This window comes from Telopea speciosissima, chromosome 3, assembly GCF_018873765.1.
Source record: "Telopea speciosissima isolate NSW1024214 ecotype Mountain lineage chromosome 3, Tspe_v1, whole genome shotgun sequence".
Lineage (NCBI taxonomy): Eukaryota > Viridiplantae > Streptophyta > Magnoliopsida > Proteales > Proteaceae > Telopea > Telopea speciosissima.
This window is the reverse complement of record NC_057918.1, coordinates 25878344-25902032: the sequence shown is the minus strand read 5'-3', so window position 1 is coordinate 25902032 and position 23689 is coordinate 25878344. Positions and strand designations below refer to the sequence as shown.

Below are 23689 nucleotides of genomic sequence, written 5' to 3'. Positions count from 1 at the left end.
ACCAATCAACTCAGCATCAGCAAACAGCTTTCGCCAGGTTTTGAAGTATCATATCAGAAATTACATAGATGTCCTCATATTTTTGTTTTCCGCTAATTTCTTGTTTAATACTTGCAATTTACTGTGAATTGACAAGGGTATTTTAGTATTATAAATTATAAAAATATTATTTAATCATACTTCTATAATTGGAGGATTGGACAATATCCAATATGAAATTGGAATATTTATATCTGCATTTGATTAGCTTTTACATGGATTTAGATAGTTTGCAAAAACTGATTTTTTGAATACGAATTCCCCTAAACGGATAAGTACACAAATCGAATATAGATTTTCAACTATTCATTTACATCTCTATTTTTCTTGTGCCACAAAAGATTTCCAAATAAATAGATTTTAATTGGACAAGGCAATCGTTTTCCGAAATTGACTTCCTCTGTTTCCAAGCAAAACCATGCAAAAAGGAACTTTCAAAATAAAATTCTAAATGAACTTTTCAAATAAGATTCTAACTTTTTGTATGGCCAAAGAAGTACTAGTCACAGTTGACTAATGAACCGGAAATCATAGCCTCTTTTGAAAGTTTATGTACACTACAGGGTCTGGGCGAACAATCTTCATTGAATTGCCCGTGTAATTGTATGTCTCAAAACCATATTTGGCAAATAAGCCATTGGCAGTAGTTTTTGAGATACACCATAAACCTAGGACTTCTGTGTTTTGTTGTTTTAGATACTGGCCAGGGCGATATTACATTTTTTAATGATGATTTGTTAAAAGAACAAAAGTTTACAATATTAATGCTGTGGTACTAATTTACATAGGGTATAAATTCAAACCTCAGCCTTTTTCAAGCCAACTGCAACCAGGTTCCTTCTTCAACCCTTTGATCCGCATCGCTTCCCTCAGCTTGCTAACCTCCTCCCACCTCCCAGCAGCGGCAAATATGTTTGAAAATAGCACTAGAACAAGTGGCTCACTAGGTAAACCAACTGTCATCATCTTAGTTGCAACATTGGCTCCTCGCACCCACTCTCCAAGATTATTACATGCAACTAGAAAAGTTAGCCATAATGGCTTCCTGTGCTCTATTGAGGATCTTTGGATGAACTCCTCAGCCTCTTTAAACCTTCCTCCTCCAGCTAACATGCGCACCATGCATATGAAATGGTCCATGTCAGGCTCAATTTCCATCGACTCAAATAGGCTTTGCCCAAGATCCACAAGCCCTGCATGGCTGCATGCAGATAGAACACAGTTGTAAGTTACTTTGTTAGGTTTCAGACCTTCTCTATTCATCTCTTGGAAAAGTTGGATAACCTCCTCTGCTCTTCCATGCTCGGCCAATCCTCCCATCATCGTTGTCCACGACACAAGGTTTCTCTGTTTCATGAGATTAAAAAACTTAATCCCATCTTCTATACTTCCACACTTGGAGTACATATGGATTATGGAGTTCTCTACTCGGATTCTGCCCTCGATACCAGTTTTGACGCTTAACAAGTGAACTTGCCTGCCAAAGTTGAGCATGACCAGGTTGGCGCAAATGCCTAGAATTGAGGTGATGGTGATATCATCTGGTTCTAGTCCAGATTCCAGGAAAGCAGTAAAAACCTGCAAACCCTGTTCTCCCTGATCACATTCTGCATACCCCTCAATCAAGGAGTTCCAAGAAGCAATGTCTTTTAAATGCAAACCTGCAAAAATCTTCATGGCATCTTCCATGTTGTTGAACTTTGAGTATATTCTTATCATTGCACAGCCTATGTAATTGTCCAAATTCAGGCTTGTCTTAATTGCGAGTCCATGGAGTCTCTTCAGGTCTGCCTCATCGTCCAAGCAGGCAGCAATGGCGGCGGAAAGAGCAAAACAAGTTACTCCCACACTCGATTCTCTCATCATCTGGAACTTGTCAAGCGCAACATGGGAGAGGCAGTTTTGTGATAAACCAGAGACAAGCGAGTTCCAAGAGACTTGATCAGGTTCAATAATTTCATGAAAAACCAGCTCAGCTTCAACAACCTGCCTACAAGCCATGTAGAGAGAGATGAGAACATTAGAGACCATAACATAGGCAATGAAGCCTCTCTGAAACACATGGGAGTGGAGTTGCATTCCCAATGATAGACATTCTTGCTTGGTACAAGCACTGAGGGCACTAGCAAAAGTGAAATGATTAGGAGGAGAAGCTGGGTCTTGAGACAACATCAAAGAGAAAATGTGAAGGGCAGTGTGGGCTCTCCTGCACTGATCGTATCCTGATACGAGCACCGTCCAAGATACAGTGTTCTTGTTGGGCATTATGTCAAACAAGCGTTGCGCCCACTCCAACTTGTGAAGTTTCACGTAGAGATTCAAGAGGTGGTTATGCACGTACAAGTCCCAACTCCACCAACCTCGTCGTTTGAGTAAGTAGGCATGGATTGAACGCCCAACATTCATTGATCGTTGCCTCGTGCATGCAGTTAGCAGACTACCCAACAGAGATGGAGTCCATTGAGTCCATTCTACATGATGCAGTAGAGACATCTCTCTCCTCATTGTAGTGGTTGTTGTGTTGTGTCCTCAAGTTGATCTTCCACTGGGAAATGGACAAAGATGTATGTAATGAGATTTTCACCTCTAAGGCATCAATCTCTTCCAATTAAAATTATTCATTGAATAATTTTGAAAACAAAACTGGCCCTTAGACATGGATTCATAAGAATACGATAGTATTCTGGGGAGAAACAAGATAACAAGCCAAGCATCTGACAAAACTGGCCTCTTTTTCGTATGTGTTAACAGGAATATTTCGACCCTTGAAGGTTCCTCACCTTTCTCCTTCAGCTGAAGGAACCCAAAAAAAAGAAGGTTAGGATAATCATCATGGGTTCTAAATGTAGTTCACACGATAACAAACTAACCTGCAATGACACACTCAGTAGAAGCGATGTCTATAGGATTGTTATCCATTTTCTACACCTGCAATGACACAACATCACTTGAATTAATAAACAGAAATCTAGCTTTACATTGCTGTTTTTAGTTATATTTAGGTAGTCTTTCTTTTAAGTTTTACGACCATGAAAATTGAGTTATATATATACATATATATCACTCCTGTCACTTTTCTTTAATTTTTGTTCTCTACTGCAAGGGGTGGGGGTTGTTTTCAACTACCCAACACAACTCAGCAATGTTAAAGCCAAAGTAAGTGACCAATGTTAATTTGCATTGAGATTTGTATTTCCTCTTTCCTCTGTTCTTTTCTCTTTTTAATTCAAGAATTGTACTTAAAATAGAAGTCCAGGACAATGTTTGATCAGGTGAAGCCCGTACAAGGTCAGTGTAGCTGATCACACTATAGAATGAATTACAAACCACTGGTGGCGTGCTAGTTTAGGGATGAATCTAAATTGTTTTAGCCCATACTTTCAATTGTCCAACCCTAAATCGTTCTCTTTTTAATGGGCATGTGTTAAACCCTACACCTATTCCAGATTCTTAATCATACCACTTTTGCACAATTCACAGATTTAAACTACGCCACAAGTTTTTTTTTTTTGTTTGATCTTTAAAGTCCTTCGCTGATTGATAAGGAATTATACAAATAGAACCTACACATGTAGAACCCCCTCCCCCCCTGAGCAGCCAGTGCTAGGGGATATGCAACAGCAGGGTTATATTCTATTGATCCGAAAAAACCTAAAGATACAGGGGACAGGCCAACCCACATCCAAAAGCACCTATATATACCCCAGAGTACTTGCAAAGAACAGAAATAAACTTGCCTTGCTGCTTTAGCACACCTCACCCAACACAAACAATCCAAAAACTGAACAATACCCCAGAACAGCTTTCTGCGGAATGAAAAAAGTTATTTTTCCCTCCAAGACTAAACAAATCAAATTCCTCCAGAATTCCTGTAGTTCATTTAGGCCAACCAAAGACTAAACAAATCTAACTGATCCATATTGGCTGATTACAAGTAGTTCATTTAGGCCAACCCAAGACAAAACAAATCTAATTTAGAATGACTGCATTATCTGTAACTTTTTGCTATATTGAGGAGAATCATAAAAATCACATTCTGAAAATCTGAAAGAAGTTCTGCAATAGACAAACTCAAGTGCCTACCAGGAATTACATAGAAAGAAAATATTTCAAGTATAAACTGAATTCAGGGCAAGTAACACATTCAAAACCATCTTATGTGTGCTGACTCCTGAGACTAATGTTGATGAAAGAAGGAAAAAAATATAGCAGGGAAATCTTTTGCCTCAACAGAAAGATTCTCAGGGATGGGTGGATGAGACTTTGTTATCCCAATATGGAAACACAAGTTGTTAGATTTAAATGAATTGTAGAACAGTGTACATTCTTTCAGAAGTATCCTCCGAAATGAAATAAAATCTTAGACGTCAAACGAAAGCAGGGAAGTTATTAATTGCAATGTATTGCATACCTCTTGGTACTGCTAGCTCCAAGGAGGCTTTCTAGTAGCCATCTCAATAACAGTACATCCGACACTCCAAATAACGGTCAAGCTAGGAAACTAAATTAGGACAGAAATTAGCCAAGTTAAGCATCAAGAATAAAGAATAACCATTCAGCAAGCAATAAAGAATGCCAAAAAAAAAGGGAATAAAGAAGGGATATATAGTAAAACTATGAATAATACTAAAAATAATAATATAGCAAAAAAGAAATCTGATTTTTTTTGTTAGAGAATCTCAAGAAACATTGAAAAACTAATACATAGATGTTTCGCTTTTTCGGTCTCATGGCCCGCCTTCTTAAGGCTTGAGGCTTGTATAATCCCCCCCCTCCTCCCTTCCCCTCTTTTTGGTGTTTTGGTGATGATATTTATTCACCAAAAAAAAAATTTCAAGGACATATTGATACTATGAGCATCATCCCCAAGCCTTTCCCCAACCTAAGTGAATTCAGCAGTCCCGAAACAAATAAGATAAAGGAGCAGCTTAGAGGTGAAAGCTTAAAGATCCTTTTCCTACAGATCTACCAAATAAGCATTCAATTCTTCCACCAGTAATGTATAATAATAATCATTTCCCAAGTTGGGAAACCAAATGATGCCATATCATCTTTATTGCAAGTCTCAGACCTGCCATGTCACACCCTGCAAGCTACTCATTCAAAAAAATTCAACTGCAAACAGTACCATGACAATTAATGTTATTAGAATTTGAAAGTAAACCAGTAACTGAATGACAAAATTCAAGAAGGCTTCTCATAAGGTCACACCAAAGTAAGATAACAATAGAAGCACTTTTTTAGTGGTCAATACAATAAAAAATTATTAGTGGTGGTTGATAAAATGAGTGAGACAGTCAGACAACACAGAAATACAATAAACAATTTTATCCTAATCTCTGCTGGTAGATCATAACATTCGACTCTTTAGGCCATAAAGTTGGGGCCATATCCCATACCAATAGTCTGTAAGCGTGACCAAGTATACATATCCAAGTATCATAGACAGTAAAGTGATCCTTGTAACACAGAATAGGTGTATTCTTTATGGGGAAATGCAGGGTCAACCCAAGGATCTACACAAAGGCAGGGACTTGTCCTTTGAGGTTAAACCATTAAGAAAAATAACTTCCAAACATGCTGGCAGTGACCAATCGAGAAAGCACCCCCCACCCCCAAAACAAATAAGCAAAACTATGGTGCTTTGACATAGAATAATATAAAGCCAAAATAATCATGTTGAGACAGAGAGCAATGAGTCAAATTCTTTTTACCAGAAATAATCTCGTACAACTCTATTGTATAGCTATAAGCAATTTAGAACTATGAATCAAACACTAGGAACGGAAAGATACAAGAATCAATGAATTGAACTAAAGTACGAACTGCATTAATGTGGAGAACCTATACACCCTCTCATCATATGCTTAAACAGAAACTGAAAAAAAAAGAGAAAGAAAATGCGGTTTAAATCTTTAAGACAAAGCAACACTCAATTTTTTGACATTCTGAGCCAAGAAGCTTCAAGATTGTCAATTAAAGTCATGCATTCAAATATTTAGCACACCCATCAAATAACCACACACCTAACTACAAAAAGCCATCCTGTTTGCATAATAGGAGTGAACAATCAAAGTGAAAAATCAGAAGAAAGCAAAGAACAAATTCAGGGAGTTTGAGATTACCTGGGAGCAACGACGACGGAGAAGAAGGGATTCACCGAGAAAATACGTTTTCTGGCTGCCGCTGCAATGAACTGGGAAGTGAGAACAGAGACTCGCCACTTCTATTAAGTATCAACCATCAACTGGGAACACAGACGAAGAAGAAGGGGGTACTCAATACCTTTGAGAACGGAGACAGCACTCGTTTGGGGGCAGTCAATAGCCTATGAGAACGGAGACGGCACATGTTTGGGAACTCGCCGGCCGCCGCTGCACTCGATTGGGAGCTTGGAACGTTCAGAGTCTTCGGACTTCAAAGTTGGATCGGCCGGTTTCGGCTCGGATCGGTCAAATTTACCCCTGTTTATCATCAACTTTGTCAATTTAGGCATCGTTTGATAACGTATCTGCTGTTTCTATGCTGAGAAACAGCTGAAATAAACTGCGTTTCTATGTTGAGAAACAGTTTGTAGGGTGTTCAAAAACGTTTGGCACATCTGTTTCGGAAACGGTTCCATATGGTAGGAGCTCTCAAGCGATGGCCAGTTGCAAGCGGTAGAAGCTAGATGGCGATGGCAATGGCGAGTTGCAGGTGTAGGAGCTAGATGGCAAAGGCAAGTTGCAAGCCATAGGAACTCTCAAGCGATGGAGCTTGAGGTTGGAGAAGAGTGGATGGTGCTTGAGCTTTTTATCGGGAACGATTATTAGCTTATTTACTGACTTCAATCAAATATTCTTGCATTGAAAGTCGTATTGCAGGAAGAACTAATAATGTTAGAAGAAGTATTAATTATGGCAGGGGTACCAAAGATACGTGCCTGAATGACTAAGAAGCCTCCCTTAATGCCCATAGTTGTGCGTTGCCCTTTTTGATCGCTCCGCTTGTCAAAGAAACCTCGGATCATGCCGAGAAGGGCCCCCTTCTCCCATGCTGAGTCATAGGCAGCGCCTTGGAAAGCACGGACGAGCCACATGCAGGGAAATTTGCACGTGTGGTTCTAGTCGGGGACCCCGGTATATACTGTACTAATATGTGTAGGCCCCTGTAATTCGAATGAGATTGTCATAGCGCAAAAGCAGATATGGTCCGGCATTCCCTTGTTCCCCGTATTGGTTATGTTCCTCATTTCTACCCCTCCCCCTCCTTTATTATATCGAGCACAAGTTTCATTCAAATTGTTTAAAAAAACAGAAAAGAAGTCATACTTGTTTCGTCAAACCCGTTCTTTGACCCATAAATTTTAATTTATGTTTCAAGAAATACTAAAAACGAAATGCGTTTATCAAACACTTTTTTGGGTGTTTTTTCGTTTCTTAGAATGGAAAAACGGAAAAACACGTTTCTTGGAGTAAACAGACAAGCTTGATAACCTTACTGTTGTTTTTGTGCTGAGCAACAGTAGAACAATTTTTTCCGTTTCTGTGCTGAGAAACCGCTTTTGACCCACTTGGTAAACCTGTTCTGAAAACGTTTTCAGATGAGCAGGGTAAAGTGTGTATGGAAAATTCATACACAGAGATCACATAGTTAAAAAAAGATCACAGAGATCACATAAATCAAACAATAAGCATCTAAAGCCATCCAAGGCTCTTCCCTCCAAACAAATCTCTTTCATCATACAGTTACAAGCCAACCCATCAGATTTCAAAACTCAGATTGCACGACTTCAACAATCAATCAACCCCAATCTCCTTTCTAAACAGGATAATCGACCTCAATCTCAAGCCAATTGGAAATTCAAAACTCAGATTGCACAGCTTCAACAATTCTCCGCTCCACATAGGTTGTAAAACCCTTGAATCAAAACACATAAAACATAAATAAATAAACCGATTGCTTGCACTTTTAGATTTAGGGTTTTTGCAAAATGCAAGAAGAAGAAGATGAAGAGATAGAATAAGAGAGGAAGGTAAAAAATCACAAGAAAAACCGCAAAGAAAAAAAAACCCGAAAAAGAAGAGGAAGAAGAAGAAGAGAGGTTAATGGGGTTTTACCTTTGGATTTAGGGCTTTTCGATCTTGCTTGGAGAGGAAGAGAGCAATTTTTGTCGAGGGTTTGCTTCCCAAGGATTAAGCTTGTGAAACCGTTTTTGAACTTCCCTGTTATCTTCCACCATGAAGGGACGAAAGTTGTGTGGATGTGGTGGTTCAGGGATAAGATGAAGTCAATGAGGATGGCACGTTGTGCAGGTGTGAACTTGCCGTACTAGATGAAATGAAGAGTGATGTTTCCCTTGAGGAGAGGGCCGTTGTGGTATTGAAGAACTAGTGGTTGTTGCTGAACCAGAGCTGTGAGTTTCCTGGTTGTGGCTATGGAGGGGACGAAGAGAGAAGAAAGCAAGAAGAGAGAGGCAATGAGAAGTGCGAAATGGTGAGTAGAAGCCATGAATGGATAGAGAGGCAACGAGTTCTCCTTGCTGGTTTTTCTTCAGAGCTCGTGAAGAGGACAACAGTGGGTTGGGTCAAATGAGAAGGCAAATGATGTGAAAATATCGGGCACAATTTTTACAACTTGCGCCTAGAAACTACAGAACATGTCCAACATGTTCTGTCAAAAGTCTTCCATGGCACAAAAATTATCAATTTATGCTCCTAAGAACATGTTCTACGAAACACATTTACCAAACGCTTTTTATGGCGTTTTCCCATTTCTCAGAACGGGAAAACACCAAAAACTATTTCTCGTAAGGTTATCAAGCGGGTACTTATTTTTGCTCGTTGCTTCCATTTGATCTCCTCCCTTTCCGGTTGGAGTCCTTGGGTATTTGTCGTTACTCTTTGGTTTTGATTGAATTTTATTTCTTCAAGCAACGTATTATAAGTGGTTTTGTTAAATCCATGATTTTCCCCCCGTATATATGGTTTAATATGTAGAAATATGTTTTTTTCCATCAATACAGACATATATACATTTAATATGCATATTTATTAAGGATTGGGAATAATAGAGATGTGGGGTAGATGATTTTGGGGAATATGAGTTGTAAAAAATATAGTTAAAGTTTTTGGTTTTCTATGATTTTTTTTTTAGGAATTATTACGGTAACAAGGGTTTGTTATTTATCCAAACATAACAAGATAACATCTGCCCTCTTAAAACTAAAATTAGGGACACTGTTAGTTTTTTTTTTTAATTTATTTATTTATGTCTAAATTTAATTTCACTCAATTATCCTCATAAATTTATCCCCAATCATGTCCTTGATTGTAGTTTTAAGACCGTAGTTGATGTCTTGTTATGTTTGGATAAATAACAGACTCTTGTTATGTTAATACTTCACTTTATAAAACTAAAATAAAAAAAGAAAGACAATGGCTAAAGCAAGGGTGTTACAACTTAAACGGTTCAATTTGGATGTAAACGGTACTGGTTTTAAATGGCTTCAAACAAATTTTTTTTTTGTTTTTTTTATTCAAACAACTTCTTTCTCGTTTCATTTTTATTGAAATAGATGACAAACATTTTTTTTGATAAGAAAATACATGACAAACATGCTTGGTTACAAATGGACGCACCCTCAATTTAAGTTCCAATCTTTTCTTTAATTATTAATATTTGATTAAAATTAAAATACAAACAAATATATCATGATTCATTCCAATTAGTTTACCAAAAAAAAAAATTCATTCCAATTAGAATCCCATCATTCAATACTCTACAAAATGCAGGAGCTTGTGTTTGTGGAAACACAAAGCACTAAAGTTGTCATCTACTCATCAATGGCTTTTATAGGGGTACCCAACAAACACCGAAATTTTTATAAGAAAGAAAGAACACTACCTAGTCCTATGCTTAACATGGTGACCACGAATCGTTATCCTCTACTGTTACAACACGGTGATGTACTACATCGTGTAGCGCTGCAGAGGCCATGTGGCACAGCGGGCCCCACATGACGTACATTGCCTCTGCAGCGTCGCACGATACAATACAGCACCATGCAGTTAGAGCATAGGATAAAAATTCTGGTGACCACACCTAGAACAAAACTGCCATGGGGCGCCTAGAACTCGCCTTGCCCCATCTAAAGGTGGATTATGTAGGCACCCCAAGGCAGTTCTGTGTCTAGGCATGGCCGTCACATAAGGTGTACCACCTGGTAGCATTCTATTCCCCTTTTTATAATTAACTTGGATAGAAAAACTTTCATCCATTACGAGTGAAGTAGATAGTTTACAAATGAATTGTGTATTCGATCGGATTATGAAGGAGAGGGATGGGTGTGCTAGCAGGAAAGAGAGAGATAGACACCTAGGTCTACTGTTTTTTTTTTTTGGGAGAATGCTCTCTGTGCTGCAGCGCAGGCTGCACCCAGGCACATGGGCCTGCCACTCAGGGGGGCAAGATGGTCATTGCGCCCACCCCCATGTGCCTAGGCGCAGCCTGCGCTGCGGCACAGAGAACAACGCCCCTTTTTTTTTACTATTAATATGTGATTAAAAAACAAAATACAAATAGATATGTCATGATGCAATCCAATTAAAATCATATCATTAAATGTCCTACAGAATGTATGTGCTTATAGAAAACACAAACAACTAAAATTGTCATCTATGACCTTTACTGGGGCATCGAAGAAATACTGATATTTCATGATTAACTTATTAAGAACCAAATACACTAAACACCCTACAGAATGTATGAAGATCCCATTTCTCTCAAAAACTTGTATAGGCCTTTCCCTTGGATAGAGTCCAACTCCTGATTCTGTTTGGGTAGTTTGAATACAAACATTTGAAATGTGGGAATTGAATTTAAAACTGATTTGACCATGACTGTACGATCAACAAGAGAGTGAATTCATTTTCCAACAGGAAATCTTGGATTTCATGCGGAGGAGAAGGCTTGAGAAATTATTGAACTTGGAACAACCCATTAAAATTTTTAAACCTAAATAAAGAGAATAAGAAGATACTTGACGACAACCAGAAGGTGCAAATTATGTTGTAAAAGTTAAAAAAGTGCAAATTTTACTAAAATGCATTGAACTTTTTTCAAAATTAATTTGTTGGCCAGACACATCTTCAAACAGCTGAAAGATAGATTTCAGGGCCAAAATATCTTTTTTAAGAGCACGAAAAAAGTCATCAGCAAAGAAAAGGTGGAAATTTGGGGAGCCGAGGGTGAAACTTTAATACCACAAAATAAACCTTCATCCTTAGCAGTAGAAAACATATGGGACAAACCTCCCATCAGAAAGAAAAAGAGAAAAAGGAGACAAAGGGTCCCCTTGTCGAAGACCTCAAGAAGGCAAAAATTGAATAAAAACTACACCATTCAACTTAACAAAATAGGCACATGAAGAAATACAAATCATTAGATCACGCCAACGACCACAAAAGCCCAAAGGCTCCATAACGGTTCAAATGAAAACTAATTCAGCTCTCATAAGCTTTGGACATATCGATTTTCAAAGCAACATAACCCAACTTCCCTTGTTTATGGTTTAAAAATGAAAAATTTCACGAGCCATAATAATATTATCTGAAATTTGTCACCCTTTAACAAATGCTTTTTGCAATGGAGAAATAGATCTATCCACCAGGGGTTTCAAATGATTTACCAACAATGCGCCTTAACATTAGAATTTGTACATGGATCAGCTGGAACAGTTTTTGAATCCTAGCCGATGCCGAATCCACCAAAGCCATTGTTGATGGTGATCTTGGAGCCTTCTTGTGTCAGCTCAACAACCCTAACCCCTGGCTTTGGAGAAGAAGCCAAGCTTCTCGATGGATGGCAGACTGTCACAGCCAAACCTAATTCCTTGGCCTTAGACAACAAGCTAGCCTTCATCACGTTGCTGAGGGCCTTCATGTCCTCTAGCTTCTTGAAGACTTTCTACCTATTCGCGACCTTCAGTGAAGATCCCTGCTCTGTTCATCATCACTAGGGAAAGAAAAGGAATAGTTGCAGAAAATGCCTTGGTGACCACAATTGAGGGTTTCTTGGGATAGGGGAGAATCAGATCGGAATCCATAGGACTCTATTCCAGTTCCGGGTACCAGGTTTTTAAACCTTGCTCAATACGATGATGTAATAGGTTTCAATAAGTACATTTCGTCGAGGGCAGAATGATCATAATCAAATTCAACTACGACTAGTGAATTTAAGGTTTGTGAAACAGAGTATCCGATTTAAGCCTTTCTAACACCATCATCAGCCCTCATGGCACAAATAAGGTGGGCCATGTTAGAGTCTCTGTATTAAGCCTTTCAATTCCATCATCTTCAGATTTTCTTTCTATATTCCTTCCCCTCAACATCAGAAGTGAATGCAACAGAACACTGCATAAGGAGTGGATCCGTATGCCAAACAGGTAAATGATCCTAGAACGTAGTAGTGGCCAAAGCATGGGTCAAAATTATGAAGGTGCCTTGCTCTTACAATACAACAAACAATATGGATTTTTTTTCTTGGATCCCTCTCTATAACATTATATTTTGTTAGGTTTGTCTTGAAATGTATGATTAAAATTGACGGTCCATTGAGGACCATCGATTAGATTGAAAAATCCTCTTCTGTCTCCCTATTCATCACCAGATGACTATTTTGATATATGGGATCATGAGCTTGAGGTACAATTTTCACAAACGATCAAAATTGAGAGAGGGGGAAAGGATTCTAACTATAATTTTGGAAGAAGATGCCATAATATCTTGCACCTCATATATATGTTTCAGTTTGAATTGCGAAAATGTGGTGTTCAGTCATATATCAACCTGATTGGATGAAACCACCTACACTATAGCTATTTCTAATGTTATTAGTCTTCTTCTTGACTTGATTTTCATTACTCATACAGCAATTTACGGAGAGAAGAAGAAAACTGTTAGCACAGTTGGTGGTACTCCTGCCAGTAGGTAGCAAGTGTTAAATATAATATATCTTTCCTGAATCCAAAAACAGAAAAATCTTCCTGCACTTGAAGTGAGTTTCATCTATTTGAATACAGGTTTCAAACAACAATTTCTGGGTCTTGTTAAATGGAAAAGATATAGGTGAACAATTTGTCAACTAAAAACTCCTCACCAACTTGCTATGTTGCAAAACCACCCCGGTCAAGTTGCAGCTCAAAAAGAAGAAGTGCCTCAAATGATTGGGTTAATTAGCTACTTGTGCTTGTTTCACGCTGAAATTTGACCTGTGTGAAGGGTATGAGATCCACCAGGCCAAATGGGAGATTGAAACTCAACATCTGAGATGGGTGGGTGGTTCCTAAATCACATGGACCCATCCACATCCATCCATGTTTGCAACATGGCAAGGAAGCATGACTTGGTTAAGATAATCTTTTTTGCTGACAAGGGAACTATTCAATATTATCCCTAATAACACAAATTTCTGTGCCTACCACTGAATCAAAGAAACCTAAATTACTGAAACTGGGTTTTAAACATGAATAGCTCCTTCTAGGACAGTCACCAATATCCTACAAGAAACAGTGAGATATTGCAGCCCAAGACCCATGAAAGATGAAGTCATTTGGAATTTGGGTGAGGATCAAGCATTAGCTATTTTGGCTTCTTGGGTGAGTTGGGGCAGCATCTTGTCTGATAACATCAGTTGGGAGAAGAAAAACAATAAGCATGTCCTCAACATCAGTTTTCTGTTTTACATCTCTCAAGTTTTTCAACAGGTGAAGCAATTCACCCTAACAACACTAAATCCAAAACTTCTGTTGTGATGGTTGAAAACCTAAATTTATTAAACAAAATTGGGACTGCATAGGCACAAACATTGACAGGTGCAGCTGTTTTCTAATAGATAATGATAATTGCTGTCTATTTTTTTCTGTTAATTGGGTGTCCAAATTGAAATAAGATTAAGAGTATCAAAATTAAAGGTATTAAAGTAACCAAAATCTAGAATACATCCAAAAATGCAAGAAAGCTTATCTATCTCGACTCAGATCCAACCCCTGAAATGGGGGAAATTAATTCACAGAATTGTTCAGAAGCAACAAGAACAATCAAAAGGACAAAGAGGGGTACCTCCAGCATCTGCCCTCCCAATCCCAAGCTCTTCCTCGGCGTAAATAGTAAGCCCATCCTCTGTTCTCTTTCTCGATTTTACAGGTGGATCAACCAGCCCATCTGTCCTAGCAACCTTACCCTTCTTCTCTTTCTTTGACTTCTTCAACTTAGGATTCACATCTTCCTTTGGCTTATCGACTTCCTCCTGTTTAGGTTTCTTCCTCTTCTTATTAGAGAAAATCTCGTCTATCTCGTTACATTGCTTTTTAGGTTTCTTCTGCTTCGAAGCAGGTTCCTCTTGCGCAGCAGGAGGCGACTCGGAAGAAACTTTTTTGGGCATGGATGTACCTGGTTCAATTAATCAAATCAACTGAGAGGGAGATCTTAGTCTACGGCAACTTCTTCCTTTCCTGGGGCAAGAGAGAGAGAGAGAGAGGGAACCTCGTTTCTCCACTCCCTTTACTTCGTTGGTTCTGCGAGAGTCCTACTATGACCTGAATATCGTTTTGAATATGCAACGGCAAGGGAGTTGATCGGAGAAGACAGTAGAAAGGGTCGGAAGAAAGAGAGAGCGAAACAGACTAGGGTTTAAAAGACAGTGATATTAAAATGGATTGAAGTTTTCCTTCACCCATGGGTGAAGAGATTCTTCCCCAGAGTTTAGGACAAAGAAAAAAGGGAGGCGTTAAGAAGCTTTTCTCTTATATCAGAGCCAGGTTTCGATCCTGGGACCTGTGGGTTATGGGCCCACCACGCTTCCGCTGCGCCACTCTGATTTTATATTTTCTTAATGTTATTAACAATTATTACGAATTAGAGTTAATAAGATCTAATCTTTCTACTAATATAACACTATAAGTTGGATAATAAGATCTTCCCAAGTTCTTCTAATAGGGGTGGAAATGATTACCTTACCCCCCTACCTGAACACACTGCACGAGGGACTTGGGAAAATGGATCGGGCAAGAAATGGAGCAGATAATTTTCGGATGAAAAAGTGAACAAAGAGAACATGAGCTAGAGTTCTCACTTACACTAAGGCTGCGTTTAGTATGCATTCTTGGAACATAAATCTTGTCTTGTGTGTTTTATTTCTTTTTCTTTTTACATTTCTTCTGCAAAATCTCCATTCTGCTGAGTTGCTTTTCTAACACTCTGATGTAATGTTCAACGTCTCGGCAGCACCATGAGCACCATAAAGACTCGAATCGTCTTGGAGAATAAGAGATATCATGCAAGGGGGTGTTCCAAAATTAAAACCCTCGGTATCTTCTCACCTCGAATCTTTTTGGAGAAATCGGAGATGCCATGCAGAGGGACTTTCCAAAGTTAAACCCCACCCTCCATCTCTGCCCTCACTCGCAATACCACACAAACAGAGCAAGACACAGAGACTGAGAACATAAGAACTAAAGAAGATGACACCTGAAAAGGGGGTGAATATGTCTTATATATTCTTCTTTTCCATCTTCTCCAACTCTCATATCTAGATGTACTGTTTTCCCATAACAAAAAACTTTCATAACATGTTGTTAAAAAATTGGAAACAAAAAGAAGAGGACAGAAAAATGGCCTGAGTCGAACCAGGTCGTTCTGTCCTCAAGACAGTATTTGCATTCTTCTATTCCTGCAAAGGGTTACAGCAAACCTGCCTCCCAAAATAAATCAGGCTGGACTGATTACTGGTTGCAGAGACAGTAATCACTTGAAGCTATCAGAGATTTTTTAATATGCTGGACTGAGAGAATTCATGGCCCATTTATAGGCCCACAAGGCCTGTTCGGATGGGTCACACCCATTGGCTCATATGGCTTGATCTGACAGGTCATGACTATTGGGCTGGGCTCTCATGACTGTACGTGTGGGCTGCAACCATTGGGTTCAAGCGTTGAACCAAGGGTTGTGCCCCCCCTTTGATCAGCCACTGATCCAATGGTCGAATCCTAAGCACCCTTTGATCAGACACCGTCAATCCTGAAAAGATTAAGGCGACATACTGCGACAATGCGTAGTGCAAAGTGCACCACATACGCACACGCACACACACGCGCACGTTCTCGGACGATCACCGTCCTCGCTCGCAAGTGTATCGTACAATCTTTTCCAAACATGACATGTGATAATAGCTCACAATCATATATAAACCAAAGAAAACACTTTTCTATAATCGATGTGGAACTAAAATCCCACATCTATTATTTTGAAAAATTCCAACAGATGTCAACCTTGGTTTCTTGTGTCGTTCAGGTTGGACTTGATTTGAAATTGTTAATGAAGCCATTAGAGTACTCTTCACTCAATCCACACATCACTTATTATTCTCTCACTCTTTGATTGATTGACTAGTGATAGTGGAAACTGTGAAGTGCCGAGTGGAAACCTTAGCGACGTTTGGTGATGTGTCTCAGAAGGGTATGCAAGACAAAGATACTGCCCTTAGGCTTGGTTGCAACAATTTGTGCCTCGATTTCTTCCAAGCCAATGCTAGCACCTTTTCCTTCACTCGCTTTATTGAGTATTTTTAACACAATATTTCAGATTTTATGCCCCCTGAATTGCTAAAAAGGAATGTTTGCATACTAACAACAAGAATGCACTGTAGAAGAAGAACATGTATCCAAACAGTGTTCTAATTCTATACCAAGAATGTATTCTGTGTTTTGAGAATGGGAATGCATACCAGAGACAGCTTAAGTCTTCAAAAGGATATGCACAAAAAATAGGGGTGTAAATGAATAGCCGAAATCCATTTCCATATTTGTATTTGTTTAGAATTATCTGAATCTGTCCGAAAACTAAACAGTTGCGGATACGGATAGGGTATAGCTATCCGAAAAGCTATATTTACATGTAAACAGATAAAATATCTGTCCATATTCATGTCCATATCCGCTTAGTATTATCCGAATCCATTCGAAAGCTAATCGGATGCAGATGCAGATATAGCACTATCCGAACCGAATCCGATCCGTTTACATCCCTAACAAAAAATAAGATCACTTAGTAAACAAAAAGATAAGAAGTGAAGAGGGACTTTCTGATGAAAGGCAGTCAGTCGGCCTTACTAGGGGTTTGGAGTTTGATTTTCGAAGGGTCATTGACAATCCATCCAATCTCTGTTCTTGCGATGAAATGTTGCATTGCCTTCGTCCCCTTTCAACCATTTTGTTGGTCTCCATAATTTGAATCGACGAAGGTCAAGCAAGAACGAGAACGTTATTTTTTTTTATGAAAGGCAAGAACGAGAATGTTGAATGAACTTTTAGATGCGTTCCATAACTAGCCCTAGTCTTGCCCTCATTCTAGGAATTTAGAATGGTAATGTGTATCAATAATTTTTTGTTGAATTAGACAGCATTCTTGAGAATGCATACGGAACACAGCCTTAAGGCAGCATTTGACATTCATTCTAAGTCAATTTCAGATTCTCGGATAATAGAAATAATTACTTTTAATATCTACCGATTTTCCATAAAACCCAGGGATTACAACTCTTAGAAAAGCTCATTTTTTTTGCTCTTAAACTCGAGAATTGAAATAGAATCCCTCAGGTGCAACACTAAAATTTCTACAATTCAATCCCATGTTTGTGAACTTGTCACTGGTTGCACATGAGTATGCATCCCAGTTGATGCCTTCATAAGAAGTACCATTTTATGAAACCTAGAATCCTTTCGCCACTTCTAGCAAGTTGGGTCACAAAAGAATTGAAAAAAGAAAAATAAAGCGAATTTCATGGCTTAAAACACTATACAGATACTGCTTTCATTTTAGTAAATGCAGGCATACAGAAAGGTTTAGTGAATCACATAAAGCACAAAAGCTTAACCAGCAATCTTTAAAGCACCCCAACAACCCAAGAAGACAAAGTTACAATTAAGCCAAGCATTGCTCAATAATAATCTCCACCCCATGTCAATAATAATTTAAGGTTAGACAGAGGTGAAGTACACGGAAAGACAATGAGATCAGAAAACCATCATTAACATCAAGGAAACGAATCACAGCAATTTTCAGTTCTGCACACAATTTTCAGACATTTTGAATCCAAGAATAAGAGGAACTATGAGAAGAGAGAACAGGTGCGCCGGTGACCAACACATATTTTATATTTTTTTTAAGAGTCCCTGGCCTTCTATACACATGACGATAGGTGGTTTATACTAGGATTGGGTAAAGTACAATTGTCATTAACCAGGGAGGGGATTATGGGTACAGTGACCCAAACCCTATATGATTCTTCCAGGCTTGTGGCCCCAAACAAAAGAGACCAAATTAAGAAGAGCAACAGCTGGTCTTTTGGGCAACCGGCTGACCACGCATTTGCACTGTTGCTGGCCTGTTGGCATTCATAGCTGGTTGACTTGCCATCCTGCAACACACACACACACACACACAAAAAGAAAAACCTACATCAAGATCTCTTTTAGAGCCTGCATTGATCAAAACAAAATACTATAACCTATAGCCATCTAGAGTCGAAGTTGGAATTATGAATTGATATCGACATGCTGCCAGAAACCTACCACCGTACTTGAGGGTTGCACCACATAACATTTAAAATCAGTGTTCTTATACACATTCCCAAGTTCAGGATCGTGCGGGAACCAGCCAACTGTTTTTCACATTCCAGGCATTGAATGGCGTCTCCCCACGTCCAACTAGGCAAAGGAGGGGCGGGAAACCCAGATAGGGTCCCAGACATCCCCTTCAAGACATTGCTTAAAATTCATTTGAGTAACCCACTAATGAATAGCCCGCCCAAATATGAAGTTCTTAAAGTGCACATAGCAAAATGGGATGAACTTACCGGTTCTTTATCTCAGCAGCCATGGTCATGAAAGCCTGCTCTACATTAGTCGAACTCTTGGCACTTGTTTCCAAGAACGGGATCCCAATCTCATCTGCAAATGCCTACGAAGTTCGGAGAAAAATAATAGATCATGAAAAATGAGCTCCAAGGCCAACAGATTCAACAATTATAAGTAACATTACAAACAATATATTACCTTGGCAGTTTCATAGGAAACCACTTTGTTTGCAGTCAAATCACTCTTGTTTCCTACTAATAGCTTGTTCACATTTTCACTAGCATATCGGTCAATCTCATTCAACCATTGCTTGACATTATTGAAGCTTTCTTGGTCCGTAACATCATAAACAATCTAACAAACAAGGCCAAGACATGCTTTTAATATTGTCACCAATACAATTGACAAAACTACCACAACAACAAAAGGGGCATAAACGTACAATAATGCCATGTGCACCACGGTAGTAGCTGCTTGTAATTGTCCGAAAACGCTCTTGTCCAGCAGTATCCCACTAAGAGAAGAAATGGCAATTTGACCATTAGAGGTAGATAGCAGGTAACTGAGCTGCTTAACAGAACCGAAACCAACTGAATACTTACGATTTGGAGTTTAATTGTCTTCGCATCCTGTTCCACCGTGCGAATTTTCTGAAGTGGAAAAAAAGAATATTATGACAAGAGCAAGAGAAACATACCAACCCAAACTCCGACTTCAATTATGTCATCATACTTACAAAATCAACACCAATGGTACTGATGTAACTCTCCAAATACGAATCATCCTACAAAGCACAACATTAATGGTTTAAGACCATGTCATTTGAATAAGTTTGATAACTGGAATAGGCAAGTGAAGTAAGAAATAGAAGCATAATATATAGAGTTTTATAACTAATAATATTTTGAGGAACCAAATTGGTTTCACTGTTCATAAAAATTTCTTAAAATTAAAACTCTCTTAATAAAATAAATTTTCTTACTACCATGATTATTAGTTATTGGTAGAGGCCCGGTTAGAGAAGAGAAGCAATCTGAGATAGAGCCTCTGAGTTGCAAGGGAGATAGGGGTTCACATATTCATCACACACTCACCTAGGGCAAACCCAACCAAATTTCTATTCAATTTCATGCTTCAACATCGGGTTACAAAGTTTAAATAAATAAAAATAAAAAAAGCCTAATTGCAATATGAAACTTAAACTCTAAGATTAAACTAGCCTATTCCTACGTATCCAACACAAAACAAATAAAAGACATAAAGAATAACTAAACTATTTCCAAACCTTGTTGGACCAAAAACCCAGATTGGGCTGGTTCTGTCATGCTGGTCCAACCAGTCAAGTGCTACTGCATCAGTTATATTAGGATGCGTGTACCTAGGGATCTGTCCCTATTTTTCCATACACAGTGAGGTCTTCCCTAACATTTTACTGAACCTAGAGAGGATTGCACCCAAAAGAAGATAACAGCTCTGCTATTATTATTTCAGAATACATGATGGCTGCACTCTTCCAAACCATCAAACAGTCAAAAAGGGAAACAAATTATTAAACATGCCACCTCCAGGAAGCCTTAACAAGTTAAACTTCAAGAAGTCCGGGAAATGGCAAGGTGCAACCAAGTAGAAAGCACAATGGAGGAGCAAATGACAAACCAACTTCTTGTTGGCCTTTCAACTAATGCACAAACAAGAATAACAAATTTGTTGAGCTGAGCAATTGTACTTCATATTTTGCCTTAGTAGACAGCCCATAAGAAATATTTACCTACTATTTTCCCAGGTTCCTACCTTTTCTCTGTCTTCCAATTTTTCTTCTATTTCTATTAATTATTTGGTAAAATACTGTTTTTTTTTAAATGTGACCCAGTAGCCACCCAACCCACACCAAGGAGGGGGATTTGTATAGGAACAAATAACATGTCTAATTAAAAAATAAACAATGAAGTGAAAAACAATAGGCATTCAGAGGGAAGACGTCCCCTTACCGCAAATCTCAATAGAAGGCATGACTTGCCAACACCAGAATCACCAATAAGCAAAAGCTTGAAAAGATAGTCGCTGCAAAACACAAATTTTCTTACACATTTGAGCTACTAACAGATAGGCACAATATAAAAAGAAAATTTCACTCCATCCATAACTTTGCAAACTCTTAAAAAACCCTAAGAAGAATTCAAATGAGAAATGAAAAATATATGAAAAACATCACAGGAATAGTAGCAATAAATTCTAATGAAGGCGAGGGGGCATTGACAGATAGGTATCAGAAAGGTGAAATCAGAAAGAAGGGAGAAATCAAGAAAAAGCAGAATACAAACATTTCAACAATAGAAAAGAAAAAAAAATGACAAACTTTTGTCTCCTAGCATCAGCAGAACTGACAATTAATATTGAAGAAGCATCAAGGATTTTTCACTTCGACACAAAAGTTATTCTTACGTAAAAAGTCAATTCACCTCCCAGCCAATGCCTTTCTACTTTGCATTAGGTTTTAACAAGGTTAAAAACTATATTAACAGATAGACACCAGATAAAAATAGTTCCACCAATATAAATAAAACTGTAAGAAACATGGGATAATAAATCACCAAAGATCATTGACAAAATATTTTGAACTGCTACAAGCATGGTGCTTAAAGTTTACTTATCTTTTTTCTTTTGATCAGTTATTAAGAGGATCCCTACTTCAACTAACAAATTACCAGAGCAACTCTTTATCCAACATATTTATACAAGTCATGACAGCTGTCACGAAACCCAATCTTTACAATTAGTTACTCTGAATTCCAAATTTACATGACAAAAAAACTTTCTCCCCCACTGCTTGCCTTAAATCAAACCTCCAATCCATGTGGATAATACCTCACAGACCTCTTTGAACCTAAACCATATCCATCACTTCCCCTATCACTCATTTCTTACAACAGTGGATTAGTAAGCTTGCCTGCTGCACAACATAAAATTTATATTTCATTTTCACCTTCTGAAGGAAGTTTGAAGGGGCAATTCAATCCCATCCCTGCAAGGTATGCACCCACCCAACTCTACAACAAACACAGCCCTCCCCAACCCCCCCCCCCCCCTCAAAAAAAAAAGAAAAAAAAGATGGTCCTGAGAATTTGCAGAATAGTTTCTGTCTAAGTACATCAGAGCATGCAAAAAATTAATTTTTTTTTCCCAACATACGAGTTAAAAGTATTAGTTAATTACAGAACCCCATAAACTACTGATAAAATAATGTTTACTTTTTTTTAAGATCTAATATTAGTATAACCCTTAGCGTAGCTTCTGCCAACATGATAAGCTCTAACGATAGCCCCAAGCTTCAACGCAATATTTTCTTTTTTTTTTTTTTTTTTTTTTTTGAGGGGAGGGGGAAGAGGGAGAGAGGTCAAAGTAAATCAGGTAGCAATAAAATTAAGGGACCAAACAAACAAGAATCAATTGCTCCGAAGAATTAACAAAAAAATTCCACAATTAAGCTACCGGATAGACATAAAAGCTGACAAATCACCATAAAGTTGAACAACACGCAAACCTTCCCGCTTTATTATAAAGGAAAAAAAAGACGTAAAAGATAAAGTTAATCATTAAGGAACTCGGAACGGAAGTCAGAGAAATGAAAGGGGGGGAAAAAAAACTACTACCAAACATGAGATCCAGATCTTGGGGAAAAAAATCAGAATCAAACAACAAACAAAAGAGACCTGGAGGAACATTCATCCATATAAATCAAACATTAGAAAATAGGAAATGATGAAAAAGAAGTTAACAAGGAGGGGAAAAAGTTTACTATTCAGGATTCATGGCTGAAATTAGCGGAAGATAGACAGCAACCAGATTGGTCTGAAATAAATTCGATCGACGAATCGAACTTTCGAAACCCTAGTTACGGATTCCCCGACCTTGGCGAAACGAGAAACAAGAGAAAACTTAGAGCTGGAGAACCAAAAATATATGCTTTGGAATTAGACGAAAAAACCAGAACGAGAGGTACAAATTGGTCGGATTGGACATTATATATAGAGGGAAGTAATATTCGGTCATATCGAATGCTTCGTCACCAAAACAATTATAATTTTATAGAGAAAGTGCAATTGGCGAGCTACTCTTATATACAGTCAAATACGGCATTGACCAGTGATTACAATAAATAAATAAAGACAAATACGCTTTTTTTGTAATGAAAAGAAAGAAAATGTATTAAGCCGACAACAGATTTAAGGATTATAAAGCCCCTATGGTTAAACCCCAAGACTTGAGAACGATTCAAAATGTTCAAAAAATATTTCATAATTGGTCAGGGCCATGCTGATCGAGTTGGAGATGGAAGAACATCGGGCAGCAATATGTTAGAGCACCAAACTTCTTTCACCTGGAGATACATCTTCCCAACATGAGCGAGACCTGTCACAATGCCAAAAGTGTGGATTCCAGGTCGTGATGAGATTTGAAATAACCTGCGGAAATGATCAAAATGAATTTGCCATCTAACAAATACGCCTTGGACCCAAAGTTTAAAAACTATGAATCGGGCCTGGACCGGGTTAGATACGATTCAAAATCGACCCAGAAACGGCTAAATAACTCCTAAACCTTAGTTTTCATGTAAGATCGGTCCAATCTAGATTGGCCTCGACTGATTCCTATCCAAATGAGCTTGAATTGGCCGATCTATTTGAATCAGCCGATTTGTATTGGATTCCTAGGGCTCAAGCCAACTCCTTCTGTATACGAATCTTGTGTTTCACCCCG

At 38.4% G+C, this 23689-nt stretch overlaps 3 protein-coding genes and 1 non-coding gene across 4 annotated transcripts; all 4 read right to left on the bottom strand.

Annotated features, from left to right (window-relative positions):
* Positions 1-669: 669 nt before the first annotated feature.
* Positions 670-2621, bottom strand: LOC122654776 (pentatricopeptide repeat-containing protein At2g33680-like). The gene has a single exon (XM_043849022.1). It carries the CDS (start codon positions 2542-2544, stop codon positions 844-846), a length of 1701 nt encoding a protein of 566 aa, XP_043704957.1. The 5' UTR covers positions 2545-2621; the 3' UTR covers positions 670-843.
* On the bottom strand, positions 1818-22884 carry LOC122654777 (ras-related protein RIC1). Its single transcript, XM_043849023.1, has 10 exons — positions 22728-22884; positions 20920-20992; positions 19668-19715; positions 19534-19581; positions 19374-19445; positions 19130-19285; positions 18931-19034; positions 18383-18492; positions 17381-17389; positions 1818-1830 (listed from the first exon to the last, which is right to left on the bottom strand). Exons 1-8 carry the CDS (start codon positions 22739-22741, stop codon positions 18396-18398), a joined length of 612 nt encoding a protein of 203 aa, XP_043704958.1. The 5' UTR covers positions 22742-22884; the 3' UTR covers positions 1818-1830; positions 17381-17389; positions 18383-18395.
* On the bottom strand, positions 13907-14500 carry LOC122654778 (uncharacterized protein C6G9.01c). Its single transcript, XM_043849024.1, has one exon. The coding sequence runs from the start codon at positions 14458-14460 to the stop codon at positions 14098-14100; it is 363 nt and encodes a 120-aa protein (XP_043704959.1). The 5' UTR covers positions 14461-14500; the 3' UTR covers positions 13907-14097.
* TRNAM-CAU lies at positions 14825-14896 on the bottom strand. Its single transcript has one exon. It is a non-coding gene; the product is annotated as a tRNA-Met (tRNA).
* Positions 22885-23689: the final 805 nt, after the last annotated feature.